General features: G+C 40.8%; 1 protein-coding gene across 3 annotated transcripts; it reads right to left on the bottom strand.

The window, feature by feature from the left end:
- Positions 1–2,781: 2,781 nt before the first annotated feature.
- Positions 2,782–19,598, bottom strand: LOC127784793 (transcription factor STKL1-like). Of its 3 annotated transcripts, none has more exons than XM_052312169.1 (3): positions 19,200–19,598; positions 18,977–19,093; positions 2,782–4,082 (listed from the first exon to the last, which is right to left on the bottom strand). In XM_052312169.1, exon 3 carries the CDS (start codon positions 4,031–4,033, stop codon positions 3,041–3,043), a length of 993 nt encoding a protein of 330 aa, XP_052168129.1. In that variant the 5' UTR covers positions 4,034–4,082; positions 18,977–19,093; positions 19,200–19,598; the 3' UTR covers positions 2,782–3,040. The 3 variants fall into 3 exon arrangements, 2 of the variants coding, with proteins under 2 accessions (XP_052168129.1, XP_052168130.1); XM_052312170.1 differs by having other exon boundaries at positions 18,977–19,062; XR_008019599.1 differs by lacking the exon at positions 2,782–4,082 and adding an exon at positions 17,370–18,834.
- Positions 19,599–25,380: the final 5,782 nt, after the last annotated feature.

Genomic DNA, 25,380 nt, shown 5'->3' with positions numbered 1-25,380 from the left:
CTTGCATTATATGATGGGTGCATAATCCATGCCATGCTCCTGAATAGCATTTTCCATTGCTGTGTCCTGATCAGTAAATATAGTTCTAGGTCGATTTCCATTGTGTGCAGCTAGAAAAGAATTAAAAAGCCATGTGAAAGAGGCACATGTTTCATCAAACAGAAGAGCAGCCCCAAAAGTAACTTTGCCCTTTCCTCGTCGCCAAGCCTCGCTACACACGCGTTCCCCGCCAAAAATATTCCGCGCGCTCTGTTCCGGCGCCAAAATGGCCTCTAATGGCAGCAGAGGAGTCTAATTGGGTTTTATTTGGGCGTTGGGCCAACAAGCCAATGTGAATAGACTTGCTCTGATAGCTGAACCTGGGCACACCCTTGGATGGAGCACGGATGGCATCGCAGAGGGGTAAGTCAGCCTCTGACTTTTCTCTGGCACGTTAGAGAATCTACGCCGACTCCCCAGGAGAGGAGATGGGCGCCGCGCTTCTCTATTTTCTTTTTTTGGGGACGATTTTTTTCTTTTTCTTTTGGAAATTTGATGGATTTTGTCCAGCAAATTGTGTAGACAATTAGGCTAATAAATAAATAACCCACTACTCCAAAGTTCAAATATACTCACCGTACCTCTACATCTTTTGACAATTTAATTTTGACAATTTAATTTAATGATCGGCTAGTTTTAGCCATCAACATCACATAACATCTTGAAAATCATAAGACGACAAAAAAATTAGAATACTTACAAACAATGTCAACCAGTGTTTCAGAAATTTGTTAACGGGTGTCAACAACTTCACGGAATAAGTCTATTTGGATATTTTCAGCAAAAATGTTGCTGGTAAACTCACAACTCAATTGCAATTCGAAACATTAAAAAAGTATACTTTACTCTCTCAAACTACCATTGAACAAATCTTTGGTTTATTTAACAACCCGAACTTAAAACCCCGCAAAAAAAAAAACAACCCGAACTTAAAAGTTATTCATCTTATCTCTTAACATTATTTCCTTCTTTTTCTTCTCTGTATATAAGTTATATTTTTTTACTGAAATTTGGTATCTCTTTATTTATAATCTCTATATATAAGTTGTATTTTGCAGTGAAATTTGGTAGAATTAAAAGATGCATTATAACCTACCACTTAACATCAAGGGCAACATCAACACCCTCAATTGTTCTGTCCGAACCTGTCCAGGCTGCAACTCTAGCTAATGTGATCCTGATCGAGGACTGCAAGCCAATATCACTTTGCTGCAACGCTAATACTTTCATTCAATCGAGTCAGCTTGAACAACTACCAGAATGGGAATTGAGATGGATAATATCAAAGTTCATGATCTTCTGAAGAATCCCCCTTCCACATATATCGTGCCCAATCCACAGATATTGTGCCCCTCGATGACACCAAGATTTTTTTTTTCACTATGATATATGGTGAATAAAACAGCGACCAGAAAGGTTTAGCGAATGAACAATTGAACATGAAGGTAGAATTGTTACAAATTCATTGTAGTTCAGAAAAGGAGCATTCACATCCCAAATTACTGCGGATAGAAGGAGCATTCACATCTCATATTACTGCCGACTTCAGTTCAAAGGAACCCATGCAGTCCAGAAAATACTTTTTACTGCATTTACATGCAAGAACGATCTCATCAGCAACCAAAAGACTGAAGTGTCCCATGCACACATGTTTCAGTTGAACATGGGACATGAGCGGTAAATATTTTCTTTCATCCTACACAATGTACATTTCAAGCTCAATATTCATTTACAAATCACCAGACCTGCAATGGACAGGAGGTTTCTCAATCCAGAAGGCAATCTCTTAACAAATTTCAATCTGTGGGGGTTTTCCTAGAATTTTATAATTCTGATGTTTTCTTCTACTATTATTCAAGAAGATGTAGTCGTACTGCAGGTCCTTCATACAAAGAAGAGAAAAGGGGCAGGTAGTCATATTGTTTTTTTTCTTACATCTGAATAGTAAAAGAATGATAATTAGTTAAAGCCCTTCATTATACCAGTATACCACTGACTGATCCATGTTTCCTGGCGTCATAGGAACAGAAAACTCATTGTTCCAGGTATTTTCTAGCTAGCACAACAGAATATAGAATTAAGATGTTGCATACCTTGTTTCCGCCCTTTTTTTTTTAGATAATGGAATAAATCCCGGCCTTTACTTCAAAGAAGCTACAACCATTTATTACAATATTCTTTCGATGAGAGCAAACAATTAGGCAACATCATAAAGACTGAATAATAAAAACCAACATATAAGGAGAAAACAATTAGTGAAGCCTCCCTATGTACAACATGCAAAGAACTCTTTTTTTTTTTTTAAAAAAAAAAGAGGGCAAAGAAATCTTTGAATGAATGCTCTGGAACATGGTCAAGCTTTCCCAAGAATGCCAATGCAAGCTGCATAATTCTGCTTCTATGCTGATGTACAGCTCTGAACTAACATATTTGCTCAGATATCGATTTTTTAGTAGCAGGAGTAACATTGTTCAGATTTGCAGATTGTTTCTACTGGGGTATATTACAGGCAAAACATGATATGTAGACTCTGCTCTGCTTCAGAAGACCTGTATGACAATATGAGGAGTAGCAGCTTCAGCTTTTCCTAAAATATCGGTTTGAACATATACACAATATCTTAGTCCAAAGAATTAGCATCATTTGGCACTAAGTTTCAAAAATAGCTAAGGAACGTTTCTTTCCCGATTTTTTTTTCCATGCATGAACTTGGCATCAGATGCACCACTGGACAGATAATACTAGAAGTTAACTTGCTACTACTTCATAAACATGTGGCATAACATTAGTTCCATATATACATAGAGACATATGTCTACAGAGAGCCAGACATTCAGACTAAAGTCACGGACTAACTAGCAGGTAGGAGCATTAGACCATTCCACAAAAGAGGGCCTCTTGGTACCAAACAAACCACAGGTCTAATGTCTACCAATCACATTAAGACAAAAGGTGCCTAGCATAGCAGGTTAACCATACCGCAGAATGCCCCATGTATCAACTAATTTATGTAGCCTGCAAGAGTGCACAGCAGGGACCTTGTTAGGTCGGCATGTTCCTTCTTCATGTTAAGCTTGTCCACCAACATCTTCCTGTACCTGTCATCGTAACATCGAGCTTCGTCATCGCCGATGAACTGAAAGGCTGTTCCGATGAGCTCGCCGTATTCGTTAGCATGCGCCTTGACCTCCTGGGCGAGACTAGGATACAGGACATAAAGCTCAGATAACTCCCTCCTGACTCTCTTCTCCTTGACCTTGGGTGCTGCTGCCTGCTGGGGATTGGCACCATTTCCTTGGACAAGTACTCCTACTACCTTGTGGCGTTGGCGTGGGCTCGTGCGCAGCACAGTTGAAGGGGGACCCCAAACCTTCCCACATAGCTGGAACAATCGACGCGTATCGTCGTCATCGTCAGTCGGGCAGCGCTGCGGCAGGCGTGCATTGTCATACCATCTCTTGAGCTTGTGGACCTTGTCGGCGAGCTTGGGCAGGTCGGCGTCTCTTCTGTCGAGGCTGCTGCTGGCAAGGGCGGCAAAGAGATCGGAGGTGTCCGGCAGAGCGCCGCCATGGGTGTTGGCGTGGTTGACCATGGCCTCCAGAATCGTGAGCTCGTCGGCCCTGGACCACGACCGCTCGAACGCCGGCGCCACCCGCTTTCTCTTGTTGCTGCGCTTCTGAGTCGGGGTCGGGGTCGGGGCTGGCTTCTTCTTGGGCTCGCCGTCGCCGAGCTGCAGCAGCGCCTTCGCCTTGGACGCCTTGGACGCCTTGGACGCCGGTGAAGGACGAGTCTTGGGCTGCGGCTGCGATCCTGCTGCTTCTTCCTCGGGAGGCTTCTTGGTGCGAGTGCTTCGCCGGCGAGCTGCTGCTTGTTGAGCTTCACGGACGAGAGGGGAGGAGGTGCCGGATCCGGAGGAAGCATCGGCATTGCTGCCCCCTCCGTTGGCGTTGGCCAAGGAGGAGAAGAGGCTCCGCCACGACCACCATGAGCTCATCGCCGGCCTCAGCTTCTCCGCTTCTTGGCTCTTGGGGAAATTTCGTCTCCTGGGTGAAGAAAAAGCGAGTGGACAGTGGAGTGGTTGGCACAGTACAATCAGTACTTGTGAATTCTTTTACCGTGCTCTGCAGCTCTACCCTGCTCAGTACAGTAGAGTTGGTGGCACACTAGAGTAATTCAAACATGATCTGAAAATTTTTGTTTTGAGTTGTTATGGAAAGATATACTACCTCCGTTTTTTTTAATAGACGACTCTGTTTTTTAATAGATGACGCCGTTGACTTTTTCTCACATGTTTGACCATTCGTCTTATTTAAAAATTTTATGTAATTAGAGTAATGAAGACAAACTTTATATTAAAATTGTAACTCTGGACGCGACCTACAACTTTGTAGTTGAAAAGTTTTTGAATTAAAACTGTTTAGGGTCCCAAAATATTATTGCATGTTTATAGATTTTGAAATTTTAATTTTAAAATTACATTTTGGGACAAAAAATGACTTAAAATAAAAAAAATTGTAGCTCTGGACGTGACCTACAACTTTGTAGTTGAAAAGTTTTTGAATTAAAACTGTTTAGGGTCCCAAAATATTGTTGCATGTTTATAGATTTTGAAATTTTAATTTTAAAATTACATTTTGGGACAAAAAATGACTTGAAATAAAAAAAATCAACTACAAAGTTGTAGATCGCGTCGAGGGCTACAAGTTTGATATAAAGTTTGTCTTCATTAGAATTCACATGAAAAAGTTATGAATTATTTTTAAATATAAAGTCTTTAGACCGTCCTATTTGACCCAGATGATATTCAAATCCATGTTTAGGGACTGGGGTGACATAACTGAACAAGTTGGAGGACCTAAACGAGTGACCTGCAAGTTTAGGGACCGGGATGACACAGTCGAACAAGTTTGAGGACTTAAACGGTCGATTTGCGAGTTTAGGGACCGGGATGACACAACAGTACAAGTTTAGGGACCGGTGATGGACTTTACTCTATAATATTCATGCGGGTGTTCAAACGATCGATGTGACAGGATATAAAATTTTGGGGTGGGATCTAAATAGGGCCGTATTTCTCTACTATTATAAAAATTTAAGATGTTTTTGCCGATATTTTGGTACGTCATCCGTGTATGAGTCAGTTTTCAAGTTCATTCGTTTTTAGATATACAGATATGTATTTGAGTCGGGTTTTAAGTTCATTTGCTTTTGGAAACGCGGGAGGAGTCATATAAGAAATCTCTTTAAAAACTTGTATGCTAACTTGAGATGATCAGACTTCTAATTGCAGCTCATGATTTTCTAGAAAAATATATATCCAAGTGAATTCTCACAATGAAACTATTGTAAAAACTGAAGATGTTTTTGCTGGTATTTTGGTACGTCATCCGCGTATAAGTCGATTTTTAAGTTTATTCGCTTTTGGAAATACAGATCTGTATTTGAGTTGGGTTTTAAGTTTGTTTGCGTCTGGAAATACAAGAGCAGTCGTATAACAAATCCGATTATAAAAACTTGCATGTTAACTTGAGATAATTGGACTCCTAATTGTAAATTATGATTTTCTAGAAAAAATATATATCCAAGCGAATTCTCGCAGTGAATTTCACTTTCACCTTAACTAAACTGTATAATGTCACATCCTGATTTTCGTTTTAGGATTTATAAATTATTTAATAAATTATTATTAGAATTTATATTAAATGTTCATTAATTTACAAGTGAAGTTAAATGTGGGAAATAAAATTTCCTAAATATAAAGCATGGATGGATTTAATTTTTATTAAATTCTCCATGGTTAATTATACTCTCTGGAATTTTCTCGGTTTTTTTCGGAGCTCAATTCCTAATTTTAATCATACAAAGAACATTTCAGTAATTATCCGCATATTAAATTAATCATTAAATGGTCTGATTATATTTTTTTTAAGTACTTTGAGTGTCCAAGTATTTTCAGGATTTTCCTAGAAATTATTTGAGCATTGGAAGTATGTTTAACAATTCAAAGATCATTTCAGTGGTTATTTTAATTGGAAAAAGTTTTTAAATCTTCTCCTAAGGCGCTGGGCTGATTTCATCTCTCTCCCTCGCGCAGCCGGCCCAAGTCAAGTTGCTCTGTTCTGTTCTCAGCCAACTGAAAAAGTCTAATTTGCCTCCCTCGACACTGTTCATCTTCTACCTCTAGCAGCCGAACTGAGACTGAGTGGGCTCGGTTTTCCCCTCCAAATCTGACCTTTTCTCTTGTGTATTCCTAAAATTAGTTGAGGGGAAATATTTCCTTTATCCTCCTCTATCCTTTCCCCCAAGAATCGGACTTTATCCCGAAGAAATCAACGCGGAATCGAATTCGTTTTCGAGTTTATCTCTCCAACTAACCCTCGGATTTTCCGGCTCAAATCCTCTCGTTTGGAGTCCGATCTCTCCAATCCAAGGCTATAAAAAGGACCCCCTAGTCGCCCTCTTTCGTTTTCCCCATCTCCCGAGTTCTCTCGTTCTCCGTAGCGCCGCCGCCATGCCGAGCAAGCCGCCGTCGTCGCCGACCGACGCCCAGCCGCGCCGCGCCGTCGATTCCGTCGTCGCCGCTACTTCCCTCGCCGCCGTTAGGTGCGCACGGAGGTGAGGAACCTCGGCTGCCCTCTCCCCGCTGTCGCCGGTCACCGGAGACCCGTCGCCGCCGTCGACCGAACCGCCGCCGCCGCACAAGCTCGCCGCCGGCCGTCATCCGTCGTCGTTCGTCGCGTTGGTGAGTATCGTTGAGATCGCGTCGTCGTCCTCTACGCGTAGGTGCCCTCCAATCGCCCGCCCAAGGTCCCTAGCGCCGGCGGTCGTGCCATCCGAGCCGTAGCCACCATTGATGACGTCATATTCCCTTTTTCTAGGTTTTCTTTTTTGATGAAAATCGATTAAACTTCGGAAATTCATAACTAAATCATCTTAACTCGGATTCGAGTGGTTCAAGTTGCTAAATTCATCTAAAATCGAGATCTACATGTTAAAAATATCCACATATACTGTTTATGCTTGTTTTTGTACTGTTTTGTTGATTTTGTTTATTTGCTTTAGTTTCCGATGTTCCGGAGGAGAGCGTTTTCATTGAGAAAGGTTCGGAAGCGTTTGAAGAAGCTCAAAGCAAGTCACACAACACAGATCCCAAACAACCCTTTGAGCATGTTGAACCCGTTTAAAGCTAATGTTTTATTCCAACTTATGCATTATTTTAGAATGTTATTGGGTGGTGAACCTTTCCCATTTAACTCTAGCCGAAGATGACTTTATTTTCCTATGGGTTATAATTTGACTAGCATGGACCTTATATATTGGATTGGTTCAGCTAGATGTTATTTATAGTTGCTTAGCCATGCTTAGAAACAATAGCTCATTAATGGGATGAATCATACTACATTATTATTTATGATTATATTTAATGGTAGCTCACGATGGTTAATCGTGTTATGATAATTAATTGATAATTGAAACTTGTCAATGGTGGGTTGTGAGCACATGGTTTTGAAGGTCATGCTCATGGCAATTAAGGACCGGTTCGCGAGCTACTATTGTGAGACATTAACCATGCCAACCACAAGCCAGCGTGGGCAACGGCTTTACCTTTTGTATAGCATGATTCATTACGGGGTGCTAGACTGAGAAGCGGCGAGAAGTCCGTGGGGGTCGCTGGGGAGTCCATGCCTAGAGGGGGTGATTACGATCCAGTAATGGTGCACTGTGGTGAGTTGTGTTGTGCAGGGGGTACTGTCACAGCCTCTATTTGGGTACTTTCCAGTATCGCGACGCATGGTAGACATGATGTTGAGGATGTGTCTTGTGGGTACAGTGGTACACCTCTAGCCAGAGTAAAACTATTCGAATAGCCGTGCCCGCGGTTATGGGCGGGTTGAGCAATGTTTTTCGTGATTAGTCTCACACCTCTCACAATAATTATTGATGCTATAACTGGTAATAATTTGTGTAGCTCCTGGTTTGGAGTTAGGTCTGTACAGCCGGGTATGGTTGTTCAGGATGGTTGGGCCTGTGCAGCATGGGTGTGTTGTTCAGTGTTGATTAAAATTTCTGATTAATTACTCTACTGTTTTACTTCTCTTAAATCTTTGCTAAATGTTGTTTTTGCAAATGAGCCTATATTATGCCATCCTTTGGTATCCTTGTGCACTTGCATATTTGCTGTGTGACTTGTTGAGTATGTCATATGCTCATTCTTGCAATAATCATCAAACCTCAGTTGAAGAAAAAGGATCCAGAAGGAGAAGACGTTTGGCTTATACCACAGTTGAGCTGCCTGTGGGAGTGGAGCTGAAACCATCGCTAGACCATTATTCCGCTGCTGTTTTCTTTTCTTTTGTAAGTATGTAATGTTTTTGTAAGTATGTAATGTTATTATTATGATGGATTTGTATATTAAATTGTCAGTTTGTGTACCTCGGCTGATTTCTGGACGAGGATTTTATGCACAAATAAATTCGGAAATTACTAATGAATTTCCGGGCGTGACATATAACAATAATAAAATTAAAATAGCATTCACCCCTTGCGATGCACGTGCATTTTTTCTAGTATATATAAAAATTAAAGATGTTTCCCTATAATTTTGGTATGTAATCAGTTTTAATTTTTTGTTTCTATTGAATCCTTTCCCTTTTTTTTCTTACCTCGGAGTGTCTCTCCTATCCAAGAGGCTCACGAATTAGTTAGGCCCACACCTTTTCACGCGCCCCTTGCCGCACGCAGCGATCGGGCCCGCGCCTAAGTCCGTTTTTCACACACGCCTTTGCACACCGCCGTGATTAGGCCCGCAACACCCTTGCACGCGTGATTGTCCGCGTGCCCAGTTGGACCCGCGACACCCTCACGCGCGCGATTTGCTCTTGCCGCATGCCCGATTGGGACTACGTCGTCCTCGCCCGCGATTTAAAAATTGAAGATGTTTTTGTCAAAACTATGGTGTGTCGTCCGTATCCGATTCCCGTCACGCGTAACATTCATTGTGAGTCACGACTTGTGAGCGAACTATGAAAGAGAGTCCATGTGATATGGATACCAAGCGAATGAAACTCGCAGAGTCCGTATGGATATCACGTACGTCGTTGTCCAGATCATCCGATTCTATTCGTGTTACACGACATGATTCCTGAACGTGTTAACATGATTTCAAGATAGTCTCCACACATGCTCGTACATACTACTAGGGATACAATTACAATAATCCATAAGAATCAGTTTTACTTTCAAAAAGAACATGCCAACTGAAATAAAGGATGATCGAAATTGCTAATTCCGTTCTCATCAATTCCTACCCGGCTTGAGATAAAGCTGGACGACAAATCGAGCTCGTGTTTGAAGGCCTCATTGTTTGGCTTACGCTTATTCCTATAAATCAAATTTTAAATTTTAGAAATTAATTTGGAATTCAACTTTTTGTTTTTTTATCATACTTTATTTTACAACATTTGCTTCTGAGTCACTAAGAACATATATATAAAAGATTTGCACACGAATAGTCTTTTATTTGGTAATAAGAGATTCAGATAAGCACATGAATAAATGAAACAATGAGATGTGATTATTTATCCACCGAAATATATGTACAATTAAATTAAATTGGCTCTACCATTGAAACTCATGGGCATATTTTCTAGTATATTTATATATATGGGATAAATGCTTATTTGGCCCTGTTTCAAAACCTAACTACTAATCTGATCCTACCTTTTAGTTTGCTTATTTGACCCTACTTTTCAAAAAGAAAAGAAATATAATAACTTTTCATAATGACCAGAATACCCTTGAAGCAACCCTATCCATTCATCTCTTGTATCCTCTCTCGGCTAGTGGCCGCGGCGACGTACGGAGGGGAGTGGAGGCGGTGGCGGGCCGCAAAGGGAGGGGATCCGCGCTAGCACCAACTCGCGGAGGGAGAGAGCGACGGCGGCAACACCGGGGGGGGGGGGGGGGTCTGTGGTGGCGCCAGCCCGGGGCCGCCCGACGTGGGGTGCGGGAGGTCGTTGCTAGGCACAAAGCGAGGCTTCGGAGGTTGCGGCCGCCTGGTGGGGAGGGAGGCGTTGGGCTCACCGTGTGGGGCGCCGGAGGTTGCCGCCGCCTACGCACAGTGGGAGGCGCGGGAGGTTGCGACCACCCGTTGCGGAGCTCGCCTGATGGGAGTGAGGAATGGCAGGAGGAGCAGAGACTGGCGTCCTGCTCGACTCGGCTACAGACTGCTTGTGCGCACTGCTCCTCCTTATCCACAGCCCATCTATTGTTGTTCAACTATTGCTTCTGTATGTGTTTTTTCTTTGATATATGAAATCTGGGGTGTTGTTAAGTTAACTAGCAAAAATACCCATGCGTTGTAACGGGTGAAAAAAATGCAATAACAATATACGCTTTTCATATATAACCATATCAATCATAATGTTTGTATGGATTATTGTAGCTAAGACAATCATAAGGAAAATTGAAACATCTTCGATGTAATGGCCCAACCTTGACGATGGCAACCTTACATATGCACGCATTACCCAAAATAATTGGATTATTCATGTGGCAACATGCATATAATCTAAAATACTCTTTCAATCTCATTCTTGCAACCAGTAATATGATTAATCAAATCCTACACTGTCTCGCATGGACAAGTATACATAAAATAGAGTCATCGTGCACTCTTCTCTAAATAACAATTAAAAACATGTTTATTTTTTAATATTATTTCCATATAATATGCTATGATTATGAAAAATAGTAGCTATACTTAACAAAAAATAATTTGATAATTGCCTATATAAACATGCAGGACCTCCAATACATGAGAATAAATGAGGAAACAAAAGCATTATAGGAGATGGAAAAAATCGATGGATCCTATCCGCGTCTCGAGCGTCCATCAATTTTATATCGTTCTGAAAAAAAAAATCCAAGCCGTGGAAAAAATCGATGGATCCTATCCTACCCAAGCATCGATCAGTTTTATCTCGTTCGAAAAAAAAAGCCCAAGCAAGACTTGCTTTAGATCCGGACATCGGAATGGAATCAAATATTTTTCTTCTGAAATCGGACATTTTTTCACATTGCACGGTGTCGAACCATATTTTTTTATAAATGTTTTTTCTCTCATTGTGTAGGACGGTTTTCTTGAACCATTTTTTAGAAACGTCAATATTTTTCACATTGAGTCCAATTGTTTTTTTTTCATTTCGGTTTTTTTATAAACAATGTTTTTTTTCTAACTGTTTTTCAGAGCGACTTTTTTTTAAACGGTGTTTTTTTTTCTTGTGTGGTTTTCTCAAACTATTTTTTAAAATGGCGTGTTTATAACTTACCATTTTTTTCCTATGGTTTGTTTTTACAGACGACGGAAACCTTTTTTTCTCTCGCGCTTTTTCTTTTGCTTTATTACCACGGAATCCTTTTTTCTGACATTTTTTTCTTGTGCATTTTTTTGCTCTTTTATAAACAATTGTGTCGACGAGTGATACTCGTAGACTAGATGATTAGAGTATTGGAGTACGTTGGAACGAGGATCTACATAATATGACATCAAGCAAACAAAAGACAAGGATTATACTGGTTCAGGCCCCTTATCAGGTAATAGCTCAAGTCCATTTTATATGGGATTGATGATGGGGAACCACATAATACAATGGAAGTAGACGAATTCGATGATAACGACGAGATTGTAGTCGATGTATTCGACGAGATCTCTTGGCGACTTGGCTCCACGTACTCCGGCTTCGTAAACTATGATGGGTGTATTGGCGACGAGATTTGATGATCTGCACCCCTCCCCGAGGGTCCCTTTTATACCGTGGATCATCTTGATCTCCAAGTAAGACTCGGAGACATCGGACCCCGTACGATATAATAGAAACTCTATCCCCTCCAAGTGGGACTTTGGAAATCGCTTGACTCGTAGAGATATTTTCCATAATTTGTAACGGATTCCTACAACGTATACGGAAACAACCCGTGTACATGAAGGTATAGCATATTCGTATATTCCATAAGTCATAGGATACGAGGTATGCCTTATCCGTAACATGACATATGGAAAGCCTTTTTTCTCACCCCTCATATGAAAGCCTTTTTTCTCACCCCTCTTGATAATGCAACATAAAGCTGCCCATGCGAGAATACAGGCTCTGGAAGATAGATACCGACATTTGGGATGGTTTGTCCCTATGATTTATTAATTGTCATTGCGTAACTTAGACGTATTGGAAATTGCTTTCTCTTAAACTTGAAAGGAAGGGAAATATCATCTGAAGGAGATAGAGGGATCCTTGGTATGAACACCCTTTTGCATGCATGATGTCCACCAATGATTTCAGCATCAATTGCATTGTCTTGGAATGCCCTGATCATTAGTATTGTTCCATTGCATAGTCCATTGTTAGGATAAAGGTTGCGGATGAGAATAACAGGGCAATTGACCTTAACTTTCATCTCATGTGGAGAGAGACCATTTGGAGTAATCGTGTTCAGAAAGTCCAAAGGGTAATTATTTTGGGAATCATCATCGGCAGAATCAAAGCTATGATAGATCTTTTACTTGCTAGGAAACCTGTCGATCATCTTCGTGTTCAGCTTATCCACGAAATCATTTTTTGGTAAGAGAATGGCCCGTGTGCTCATATATTCCGCGGAGGTCGTATTTCTCTCATCATTGAGCGAGAGGAACACATATTCAATCAGTGTGTTCACTGAATCTTCAATGTCTGCATAACCAATGACAATTTTCATCAGGCAGATGGACGTAATCATCTCCGATCGTGTTTTCCGTCTCGTTTCAATCCGAAGTAGATAATCCAAAAACCACAGGTGAGATTGAGCCCTCATGTTACGTGAAAGGCGTATCTTCCTTATATTTTTTCCATAAATAGGATCTCTGCAAGGTAGCATCAATTATGTGTGCCCTTGTCCCACGTGTCACCACATGAAGAACTTGTCTAAAATCACCACCAAATACAATGACCTTTTCTCCAAATGGCAATGAACAACCCATAATGTCTTGAAGGGATCTATCAAGAGTCTCAACCGCCTGACGCTTCGTCATTGCGGCTTCATCCCAAATAATTAAGGACGCCATAGGAAGCAACTCCGCAGTGCCACTTTGCCTCGTGAAGTTGCACATGCTGTTGTGAGCAATCTTAATAGGGATTTTGAATCTCGAGTGCGCAGTACGTCCTCCTGGCAAAATCGGCGCAGCTATACCAGACGTAGTAGTTGCAATGGCTATTAATCCCTCAGATCGCACTCTAGCAAGAAGCGCCTTGTACAGAAACATTTTGCTAGTACCACCTGGGCCATCTATAAAAAATACCTGGCTCTTCTTATTAGGCCCTCTTTGTTTAGGCTTATAAGCCGAAAAGTCTACGTCTAAACAAACAAGCAGTTTTTCCGTTTGGCTTTTTTGAAGCTATAAGTCACTCTAACACTATTAAGCCAAAAGCTAAGGTTGGAGAACCTTTTTTTTCCTATGTGAGGTAGATGTATGACTCCACACTAAACTTAGGACATTAAATCTACCGGCTTATAAATCATATAAGCCAATAAGCTGACTTAAAAGTCTAAACCAATAAGTCTAAGCCTAAAAAAAGAGGGTATTAGTTACATGATCAATGATATTGAAGGGGAGAGATACTACTTGAGAGTTCTTCTCAACCACGTGTGAGGATTTGATGTTAGCAAAAAAATTGATCATGTAACTAATAAGAAGAGCCAGATATTTTTTATAGACGACCTAGGTGGCACTTGCAAAACGTTTCTGTACAAGGCGCTTCTTGCTAGAGTGCGATCTGAGGGATTAATAGCCATTGCAACTACTATGTCTGGTATAGCAGCGTCGATTTTGCTCGGAGGACGTACTGCGCACTCGAGATTCAAAATCCTTATTAAGATTGCTCACAATAGCATGTGCAACTTCACGAGGCAAAGTGGCACTGCGGAGTTGCTTCGTATGGCGTCCTTAATTATTTGGGATGAAGCTGCAATGACGAAGCGTCAGGCGGTTGAGACTCTTGATAGAAGACATTATGGGTTGTTCATTGCCATTTGGAGGAAAGGTCATTGTATTTGGTGGTGATTTCAAACAAGTTCTTCCCGTGGTGACACGTGGGACAAGGGCACAGATAATTGATGCTACCTTGCAGAGATCTTATTTATGGAGAAAAAAAAAGGAAGATACGCCTTTCGCGTAACATGAGGGCTCAATCCGACACATGGTTTTCGAATTATCTACTTCGGATCGGAAACAGGACGGAAAACACGATTGGAGATGATTACGTCCATCTGCCTGATGAAAACTGTCATTGGTTATGCAGACATTGAAGATTCAGTGAACACACTGATTGAATATGTGTTCCCCTTGCTCAATGTAAGAGAAATACGACCTCTGCGGAATATATGAGCACACGGGCCATTCTCTCAACAAAAAATGATTTCGTGGATAAGCTAAACATGAAGATGATCGACATATTTCCTGGCAAGGAAAAGATCTATGATAGCTTTGATTCTGTCGATGATGATTCCCAAAATAATTACCCTTTGGACTTTTCTGAACACGATAACTCCAAATGGCCTCCCTCCACATGAGATGAAAGTTAAGGTCAACTGCCCTGTTATGATGGACTATGCAATGGAACAATACTATGGCATTCCAAGACAATGCAATTGATGCTGAAATCGTTGGTGGACATCATGCACGCAAAAGGGTGTTCATACCAAGGATCCCTCTATCTCCTTCAGATGATATTTCCCTTCCTTTCAAGTTTAAGAGAAAGCAATTTCCAATACGTCTAAGTTTCGCAATGATAATTAATAAATCACAGGGACAAACCATCCCAAATGTCGGTATCTATCTTCCAGAGCCTGTATTCTCACATGGGCAGCTTTATGTTGCATTATCAAGAGGGGTGTCAAGGAAAACGACAAGGATTTTGGCCAAGCCTAAAAAAGAAGTGGACCCCACAGGAAGGAGCACAAGAAATATCGTGTATAAAGACGTTCTTGATTGGTGAATAATGACATGTAATAACACATGTTTTTAAGTTTTGTTGTAAAAGATCATTTTAATATTCATGGCTTATATTCATGTTTTAGAAAAATAAATTAAAAATTCGAAACATGCTGACAATTATCATTTCTTTTTCTACAGCACGTCAGAAGAAACATGTATGGTACCGCGTGAATGTCAATGGCATAACTATTTATGTTTTTTTTGCTTCAGCCTTAATAGCATCCGTTATAGCGGAAATGTAACGCCATTAAAATATAAAAAGTCCCTATGATGTTATATCCTTTTCATTTTGAGTTATCAAATGTATCCCCATATCATTAGCATGGGTATGTAATAGAAAAATAATTGTAATATGAAAATGCACTATGTTATATAAAAAAAATACCACACACTTGCGAGGCATTATAATGTCGCAGATATATACACACGCATGCCACACAAAAAAAGGACGCTTGTGAGATGAATAAATATTGATATCAACGCCATTGCGAATTATTTTGCGTGTCACGGATATATGCATTATGTATCATATTATTATGCATTATGACTTAAGACATAGATATACACATTATCATATATCTTTAATATCATATTATTATGCATTATGACATGGGGCACATATATATGCATTATACATCTGCATGAATTGGTATATCATATTATTATACTTTATGTTAAATATATTTGATGCACGACATAAATTGAATTAAAACTCAAATGTAATATTTTAAAAATATTTTTTAAAAAATATAATATTTTTTTGCTAACATGAAAATTTTAAAAATTATTAAAGACAAATAGAGTTACACCGTAGCTTTTAGCACATGCATATTACTAGTTACACCTGGGGAAAATGCATGTGGTGCTGGTTCCTAGCAGTTGACTGTAGTTAATTATTCTATTCCTTTAAAAAGAAAAATGCTAGAAATATCAAATAGATCATATAAATGAGCAATGCATATTTCTAATTCAAATCATGATGCTACTGATCAACCCAATAATATACCAAACTGCTTATTTCATCACCATGATTTATTTCTGCAGATCCCAATTACCTTTTACCATATGAATAAAAGTGATAAGCTGTACAGTGTGCTCATTTCAATAATATTTTCATAAGATAAGATGTGTAGTTTAATTTCAATTTTCTTGGGTCTGAAACATGCAATTAATTGACCATTGTAAAGCATACAATTTTATTGGGCCTGAAATCATACAATTTTATTTATCAACCTTGTCCAATTCATGGCAAAATTTGGATCAGTGATGAATCTTGATCAATCTAGTCTAAAACTGGGATGAGCAATGAATAATGGTTTGATCATACAAAAATCACGGCCACTCAACCTTTGCATATTTTTAGACAAAAATCAGGGTTGATCATCTTGCGTCAAAGAATAATGGGATGAGAACACATAATCGAATTGTACGGATGCACCTTAGCATAACATAGTGGATCAGTACAGGTTGAAAATTGTAGTCAGTACAGGTTGTGATCAGGTATTTACTGAGAATCCTAAATATGTTCAGCAATATACATGTTGTTACAAGCATTTCTCTTAGCAATTCAGTGTACCATCTGTAGTTCACATCCTTGTTCATTTCGTTATATCAAACAAATTCTGTAGGTGCAACAACGAGATGACTATCCACTATGGTAAATAATCTATATTATAATGTAATCATCCATCAATTTGCCAATGATGCTGGTAACAAGTAGAAGATTTATTGAGGCAGCCAAAACCAAACTGTGTAAAAATGGCTAGCATCATCATTTACTTGACATTGCATTTCAGACTATGCTTTACAAATCTCACAGGATTACAAAACATAGACCACCGAGCAATAAGAACAAATTATTTAGAGCAGCGGAAAAAATTAGCCTGAGATGCAATCTAAAGTGCAAACCAGAGATTTTTTTTTTTTAAAAAAAGAAAGCAATAAGAGCAGTTTTTATGACTTTTAGAGACTTGCTTTATATGAGTTGATCCATCAGGGTTAAAAGAATAGGAAGTACAAAGGCACTCACCGCTGAGATTTGCTTTATATGAGTTGATCCATAATGGAAATATTTACTACAAAGGCACTCACAATCTTGAATATGAAGCAATATTTACTATAATAGTTTTCTTTCTCAGCATTGGAAAGTGTTCGGGCTGCCACACTGAGGTGCGGTGAGACTGAATCTTCAGTAATGTATATCCAAGATTCAGTCTCACCGCACCTCAGTGTGGCAGCCCGAACACTTTCCAATGCTGAGAAAGAAAACTATTATAGTAAATATTTCCATTATTAGAAGCTTTAATCAGTTGCTATAGGATATGTAGTGGTCATTGATATATTAACAGCTTGAATATGTGTCTGAAATTATATTGATTGCAAAGCAACAAATTTGTGAACGAAAAAGGAAGTTAAAGCAAATTTATAAATTCAGACAAATGTCTGAATTGACCTGTTCTTTCATTATGTGGGTGTGTTCAGATTAAAATGTCTTAGAAGGCAACTTTAGAACATGTTATTCATCAAATGAAAAACAAAACTTCAGAACAGGCAGGCTACTGATGGACAGAGAGAACATATTAGAGATAGGGGAAGAGAGAGAAGGGCCATAGGTATAATACCATGAATCGCTAAGCAATTCCATCGTATATATTCAGCCCAGTAAAAGTAATAGGAGAAATTGCTGTAATGTCCTAATTTTCCAACCCAAATTAAACTGTTTTTAAATGGAGCATATCATCATGAAATTTATTAGCCTAAACTTCAAAGATATCATCACCATGCAGTTTATTTTACCAAAATTAGCAGCTGAGCTCTATGTCATCATGAACATGACTTCACCGACAATCCAATGATTTCCCAAACCCTGAGAACTACAAGTCACTTCACCGAAACCCCCTAAAATCTCATCTCTAAGTAGGATTTAACTTTTAAGGATCGCTTCATATAGAAGATTCCTGCTATTAAAATTTCATGATGTCATAAAGATTAAATCAGAGACATCAGTAATCAGTGATTTGGCTACACCAGTAATCAGTGATTAAATCAGAGACACCACTTTAGAACAGGTTAGTCATCAAATGAAAAACAAAACTTCAGAACAGGCGGGCTACTGATGGACAGAGTGAACATATTAGAGAGAGAACTTTTACGGTACAATATATTAGTAATATATACTACCGGTATAAATGATCTAACGGTGTAGATTGATTTACCTACCCACTTACAGTATAAAATTAAAAAGGGCATATTTGTCTTTCTATTTTATTGCGCAGGGGTAATTCCATATATTCCAGCATACAAGCACCCTACTGGGTGTTTCCCCACTAGATCCAATAGTGATTCTGATTCCCCATTCCCGTCGTTCACCCCAGGCAAAGGCCATCTTCAGATTAAAATGGTATAGAGTATTTGTAAGAACATGACCCTTCTTGCAGGAGTGCATGAACGAAGAGGGTAAAGATTAAATAATAGACATATGTAGGCTGTACATGTATGCATTTTCATGCACACATCAGGGTGTGCATGGTGTTTAATTCAAACTCTGGCTCGGCAGAGGGCACTGCATTGCCGGCCGGCTTGCCGCCAGTATACGGGACTGCATGTGGACATGCCGCCACGGGGAGATGGTGACTGTTCACTTTGGCGGGAAGCGGGACACCGAGGAATTCCACCGCCGACAAGGACGAATTGCGCCGCCGGCAGGGCTCATCTCTACCTCTCACTCGCGAGCTTGAGTCGCATGATGGCATCAACAGATAGGAATTGATCTGAAGAACGAATTTCTAAATTGCCCTTACAAATTTTTAGCATATTTCTATCATATCCTTGTAAATACTAGCAGTATATACTGGTAGTACATTATACCGTAAAAGTTCCTTGGGGGGCTTGGGGAAGAGAGGTATATTATACCTTGTTGGAACTAGACTCTGTAAACTGAGGAATGAGACGAGGGTACGTTGTGTCGAGGCTTCACTTGATCCCACAGCAATTCCAACCTTGACAAATGAAATGAAATTGAGCAATGATCTGAAGTCCGAGTATTGGAAATCAGAGACACCAGTTATCAGTGATTTGGCTACATTTGTTCCAACATTTGTACAGAAACAATGAGAAGAGGAGAAGCAGGTATTACCTTCACATGAAGAGAGGGCAATGGAGGGATTAGGGCGTGCGAGAGAGATGGAATGGGCTCATGATGTGCAATCTGGCGGCGCGGAAAGGGGAATAGGGGGTGGGGGAGAGAGAGGTGTGGGCGAGGTTTAGGGCGTGGGGGAGAGCGGCGCAGGGAGCGGTCGTCGGGGGAGCCACCGCTCGGCTCAGGCGGTGATGTGCGATCTGGCGGCGCAGAAAGGGGCACAGGGAGCGGTCATGGTGTGGGTGAGGTGCGGCGGCGGTCGTCGGAGGCGGCGCAGGGAGGTTCCAGAGGCGGAGGCGTGGTTGCCGGAATGCCGGTGCGGAGGATCGGCGCAGCGTGCGAGGCAGAGAGCGGTCGGCGCACGTCGGATGGGAACGGGGAACGCGAGCGCGTGGGGTGGGTGACTGGTTGGGATGAGTATCTAGACTGAACTGAATCTTATGCAAAAGGGTAAGCAATTTTCCCTTGCTAAAATAAAATTTTTCCATTAGTAATTACTGAGGGAATCAATTGCATAATTGTCTGCAAATTGCTTTAAAAAATAAAAAGGGTGGTCAGATGCCCTTCCTTTTCTGAACATTTCCTCTCTTTTTTTTCTCCTTCCCTGATAGCAGTGTTCTCTTTATGTGATTCCCTTGAAAATGAGAACGTAAAATGATCTTGGATCAAACCAAAATACCCATCCAAACATGCCAAAAAGAAAATCAAATATTAAAGATTCCTAAGCTTGAAGAATCTAATCACTGATAACCTTGTGAAAAGAAGTTGTTCATTATGAAATAAATCAGCTGCAATGCAAGCGATATACACAGAATAAAAAAAATAAACTCACAAGTGTAACTGTAATGGCATATCAGTGACCAATCCTAGAGAAAAGACACGTGAACTTCACCCACGATCATCGACAAGTAAAGATTGCAATTGTTCAGAGTTGGTTCATGCTGTAAACAAGAGTCTGTCGTTATGCAGAGCCATGACACACAAGTTCTCATACTACAAGATGACAGATATACACAGTTTACATTTTACTATTGATGGATCGCCTAGCTGCTGCAATTTATTACCCCGTTCCCAAAAAACATAAGTGATTAGAACAAACAGCCGCGAAGAACAAAAGTAAGAATAAAGTAAGAATTTCAGACAAGTGATGCACTGTTCTATGTAATTTTTCAGTTTTTCTCTCAAACAAGGTCCTTGTCTGTTAATGCATACCAACAAAAAGCATACTAACAAATTCCAGTAAATAAGGCACGGTCAGGCGATAATTTTAAACCGCTGAACGCATACCAACAAATTATAGTAGAAAAAATGTAATGCAAGCTGAAAAAGAAAACATACCTTTGGCCTCTCCCAAGCACTACCGCTTCGATGGAGCTGTTTGATGAACCAGCAAGCACAAGTACAAGTCTCTTGCATAACAAGGATCCTGAATATCTTGTTAATAAAATGCATGTTTTGTGCCATTTTTCTACCAGAATCCATTTTGTCATGCATTCCATAAGACCCAACGATCCCCACGATCTGAAACCATACATAAGATGCCACTGGTGTGATCTCAGCCATAGAAGTAAAAGGATGGCTCAAATTAGGTGAAATTCCCCGGGGCAACAACTGCGGCTGCGGCTGCTTTTGTTTGGGCAATAAAATAAATCGGTTATTTTGACATTGGTGGAGTCTAAGCCATTGGGGGAGTTTCTTTAGTTGGTTTGAATTGTATGTTGGGATACACGTAGGCTACAATAGTATAAATCAAAATTTTCTATCACATAAACCAGGAACCATGCAAGTATTAGATCATAGATCGTTACCACTCGACGCGCTGCGCAACAGAAAAAGACGCTGAGAAGTCGAACGAACTCTCGCGAAGTAGCACGCGTCGATGTAGAGGAAGTAGTCGATCGCACCGGCTCGACCTTCTCCTCCTCGTGCGTTCTCCTCGCCGTACTCCCACGCCGATTAGCACCGCAAACCAGCGGTGCCTCTACGGTATCCACACGTACAGGACGGAATGCCACACGTAGATGTGCTAGCACCCGCGCGTGGCTAGGGTTTTGCTCGGGGAGGGAAGTGACGGCTAGGGTTTCTCACGTGATGCAATCCCTCCGCCGGTCACACCCCTCACGAATATATAGGATCCATCACTCGGGCCTCCAAGGCCTGTAGGACTCCTATTTGGATCCCTATCCGAATTAAGCTCATATTGGATCTCTATCCAATCCCCTTATTCCGGCCCATTAAGCGTGCGACCCTGTAGGTTCATATATACTCGGCTGTAACCCGAAAACTCCTTTTCGGTCCACACGTCAACAGCGGCCCCTAGCAGAACGTATTGACCCACCAGGCATACATAAAGATTATATCGGCTGAACCTCTAGTGTATACTTGTATGAACCCATTTGCCTCACGATATCGATTAAGCTCAAGGCTAGATATGTGCCATCCTCTAATAGCTCAATCATTCACTCGAACATGTTGATAGATTATATAACTTGTGATTGACTCCTCAATCACCTTTGGCATGGCCATGCACTTTCATAATCTAAAACATCGAGGGGCCCAGAGATACCTCTCCATAGGAGGGGCAAATCCCATCTTGATTATTCATATCCCACTACATGTTTCATAGCATACCCGAAAACTACTTTTCTAACTATCTAATTACGGAGTAGCGTTTAGCAGTCCCTAAGTAAGCTACTACACATGTTGGGAACCATGATAATCTCAGGTCTAAGGATTCAACACCAACACTAAAAAAGATCACTGATGACACAACACATATGACTATTGCAGTGTCTCATGTTGGGTCTATCCAACAACATGTTCACTAACATGTGTCCACATTATTAATTGGTATCTCTATACCATGATCCACGAGACATGATCATCAATTAATATATGTGCTAATCATCTAAACATATTTGTTCCACATATGATATTTGATCAGGGATCCTTTAGAAATAGTAACACATAATATAAAGAGTCTCATGAAAGAATCACATATTCATTAACCAATAATGAGTTTATCTATTTCAAGGAACAAAATCGGATAAATATGTAAACATAGCGTGTGATACAATCATCTCTATGATTGCCTCTAGGGCATATCACTAACATTGTAATGGTTGAAGGAATGGGATCGAGCAATGCTTACCTTGTCCGCAGCGGTACAGAAGGCAGCAAGATCATTGGTGGTGGCGTCGGAGGCGTCTCGCGACGCGTTCGGTGGGAGGGGCACCGCCGCGGTGGGGGCGTCGATCTGGATGTTCAACTGTGTACAATTGATGAGAAGTGAATAATAATGCAGTTAAAATGTCTGCTGCTGAACATTGCTCTTCCATTTCTACCATCTGCCTGAAGCACAACTGAACTTCTCACGGCAAATCAAACACGCACCACCATCGTTTCCCATTTGGTTTATCAGCCACAGCAAAAATTAAAAAAGGTTTTACTGTTGATCTTAATTTTTATCGTAATTTATATTTTAGCATTGTTTTTTAAATCGCTAAGTACAATAGTATATGTGTTACTATTGTGAAAGCATATTGGTACCCTTTTCATGGAAAATTATATGATAAATTAGTAGAAGACCAGACGCTAATTACTGAACCTGAAGTCCTGACCCGAACTGACGGCAAACTCAAAGTTCAGTAGACAACGCAAACCAGTTCATCCTTTCTCCAAAGCTGCAAGCCAAGAAAATCCCCAAATTCCTTACCTTTCTTGACATGCTCAAGGCAACAACAAACATACCTTTCTTGCATTGCATGAGACCTATAAACTCTACATAGCTTCATGGACAGTTCAAAATATGAGTTGAAATGGCAAATGGGGAAATTTATAATTAGTTACTCCCTCCGTTTTAGGTTATAAGACGTTTTGACTTTGGTCAAAGTCAAATTGTTTTAAGTTTGACTAAGTTTATAGACAAATATAGTAATATTTATAATACTAAATTAGTTTCATCAAATCAATAATTGAATATATTTTCATAATAAATTTGTCTTAATTTGAAAATGTTACTACCTTTTTCTACAAACTTGATCAAACTAAAAGCAGTTTGACTTCGACCAAAATCAAAACGTTTTGTAGCCTGAAACGGAGGGAGTATATTTGACTTGGGATATAAATTACCTTATGCCTTGGGCTTGGAAGAGTGTGCATGCAGATGGCGGTGGTGGAGAGGGTTTTGGTGGTGGCACAATGCGGAGCAGATGGTGCGGGATTCTTGGCAGTGTGAGGGAGTCGGTGGTGGCGTCGCGGTACAGAAGGAGACCCAGTGGCGGTGCAAGATCCTTTGCCGGTGGCGTCGGAGGCATCTCGTGATGCGGTCAGGGTGAGGGGTGTCAGCGGCGTCGATCTGGAGGCAGGATTCAACGGCGACGCAACGCGGTCGGCGCGAGGGCGCACCGACAATGTCGATCTGAGGGGGGGCGTCGGAGGTGTCTTGCGACGCGGTCGGCTGGGAGGTGTTGGGTTTAGTCCCACATCAGTAATTGATGGTGGGGGAGCACGACTTAAAAGGTAGGGGCGGTCCTCACCCATTAGACTAGTCTTTTGGGTTGTGTAGGCCTAGGACCTAAAGTTGTAGCTCCGGTTGGGCCTGTGGTGGAGCAGACCCAATAGCCCAATGTTGACCTGGGTGGCCCATGGTTGGTGGGCTAGGCTACGCACTCTAACAAGTGGTATCAGAGCCCAAGGTTTGAAACCCGGAACAATTTCCATGGGTCACATGGTGGGAAGGCCACGGGGGAGATTGTTGGGTTTAGTCCTACATTGGTAATTGATGGTGGGGGAGCACGACTTAAAAGGTGGGGGTGATCCTCACGCATTAGACTAGTCTTTTGGGTTGTGTAAGCCTAGGACCTAAAGCTGTGGCTCCGGTTGAGCCTGTGGTGGAGTAGGCCCAATGTGACCTGGGTGGCCCACGGTTGGTGGGCCGGGCTGCACACTCTAACAGGAGGAGCAACGTCGATTTAGAGGGGAGGGAAGAGGAGCGTCGGCAGGGAGGGGCACCGGTGGCGTCGCGTGAGAAGGAGAGGATTAGGGCATTGTGAAGAGAGGCGCGACGTGGGCGGCGGAGCTGGTCGATGGCGGCCATGGAGAAGATCGTCGCTGGCTCGACAGTCTTCGGCTTCGGCGATTGGAGTGAGGGGCGAGGCAGTGTCACAGGTGCCGCGGCAGGGAGTGGGGCGGTGCTTGGCGGGATGGAGGAGGAGGTGGCAGTGGCGAGGGGAGGGGGATCGATATGGGCGGCACGTGAGGATAGGGGGAGGAGAGCACGTGAGAGAACGGTGAGCGGCGTGATTTTTGCGAGATAGTGTTGGATTGGGTGATGTGCGTGCAGGCTGGGGAAACGTAAGAGTGAGTTGGTGAATTATAGAGTAGATTGGATTTGATGAATGAGTAATATAGGTGTAAGAGTGAGTTGGTGAATTATAGGGTAGATAGATCAGGGCCCATTAGTTGGCCGTGAGCTGGTGAATTATAGGGTAGATAGATCAGGGCCCATTAGTTGGCCGTGAGCTGATTTTAAGCCAAAATGTCTTACAAGCATAAAAAATAATTTATAAGTAAAAAAAAATTAGATATGTATCCATAGCAATTTGAAAGGTAAATGGTAAAAGAACTACAATATTCTAAATCAATTTAATATTAAATTTTAAAATTAACTTTTTTTTGCAACAACCATAGGGCTTCACCTCACGCCATTTCCATAGGCTATTAGAGATTCCGTTCAAAGTCTTCATTTATGATTGTTTCAGAATGATTGTTGGGAAGTACTCACTCCTTAGAAGTTTGCTTGGACTAAGAGTAAATTTCACAAAACTACAAGTACTTTGGTTAAATTATCAGAAAACTACAGATTTAATATGATATATCACAAAACTACATATTTAACACTAATTTTATCACAGAATTATAGATTTAAGGTAAAATATCGCAAAAAGTATAGATTTAATAACAAAGTTATCAAAACTACAGGTTTAATTTCAATTAATCATAAAACTTGGACATTTACAACTCAAAAATATAACATTAGTGCAAAGGATATAAACCTCAAAATATGTAGCTTTGTGATAATTTTATTATTAAATATGTAGTTTTGTGTTAAATTTATTGTTAAATCTGTAGTTTTGTGATATATGACTTTAAATATGTAGTTTTGTGATAATTTGGT

The sequence above is a fragment of the Oryza glaberrima genome, chromosome 9 (genome assembly GCF_000147395.1).
Source record: "Oryza glaberrima chromosome 9, OglaRS2, whole genome shotgun sequence".
NCBI lineage: Eukaryota > Viridiplantae > Streptophyta > Magnoliopsida > Poales > Poaceae > Oryza > Oryza glaberrima.
This window is presented reverse-complemented; position numbering and strand designations above follow the sequence as displayed.

Bases quoted from the DNA above. Each gene is read 5' to 3' on its own strand.
- LOC127784793 (XM_052312169.1), bottom strand. From the start codon at position 4,033: ATGAGCTCATGGTGGTCGTGGCGGAGCCTCTTCTCCTCCTTGGCCAAC.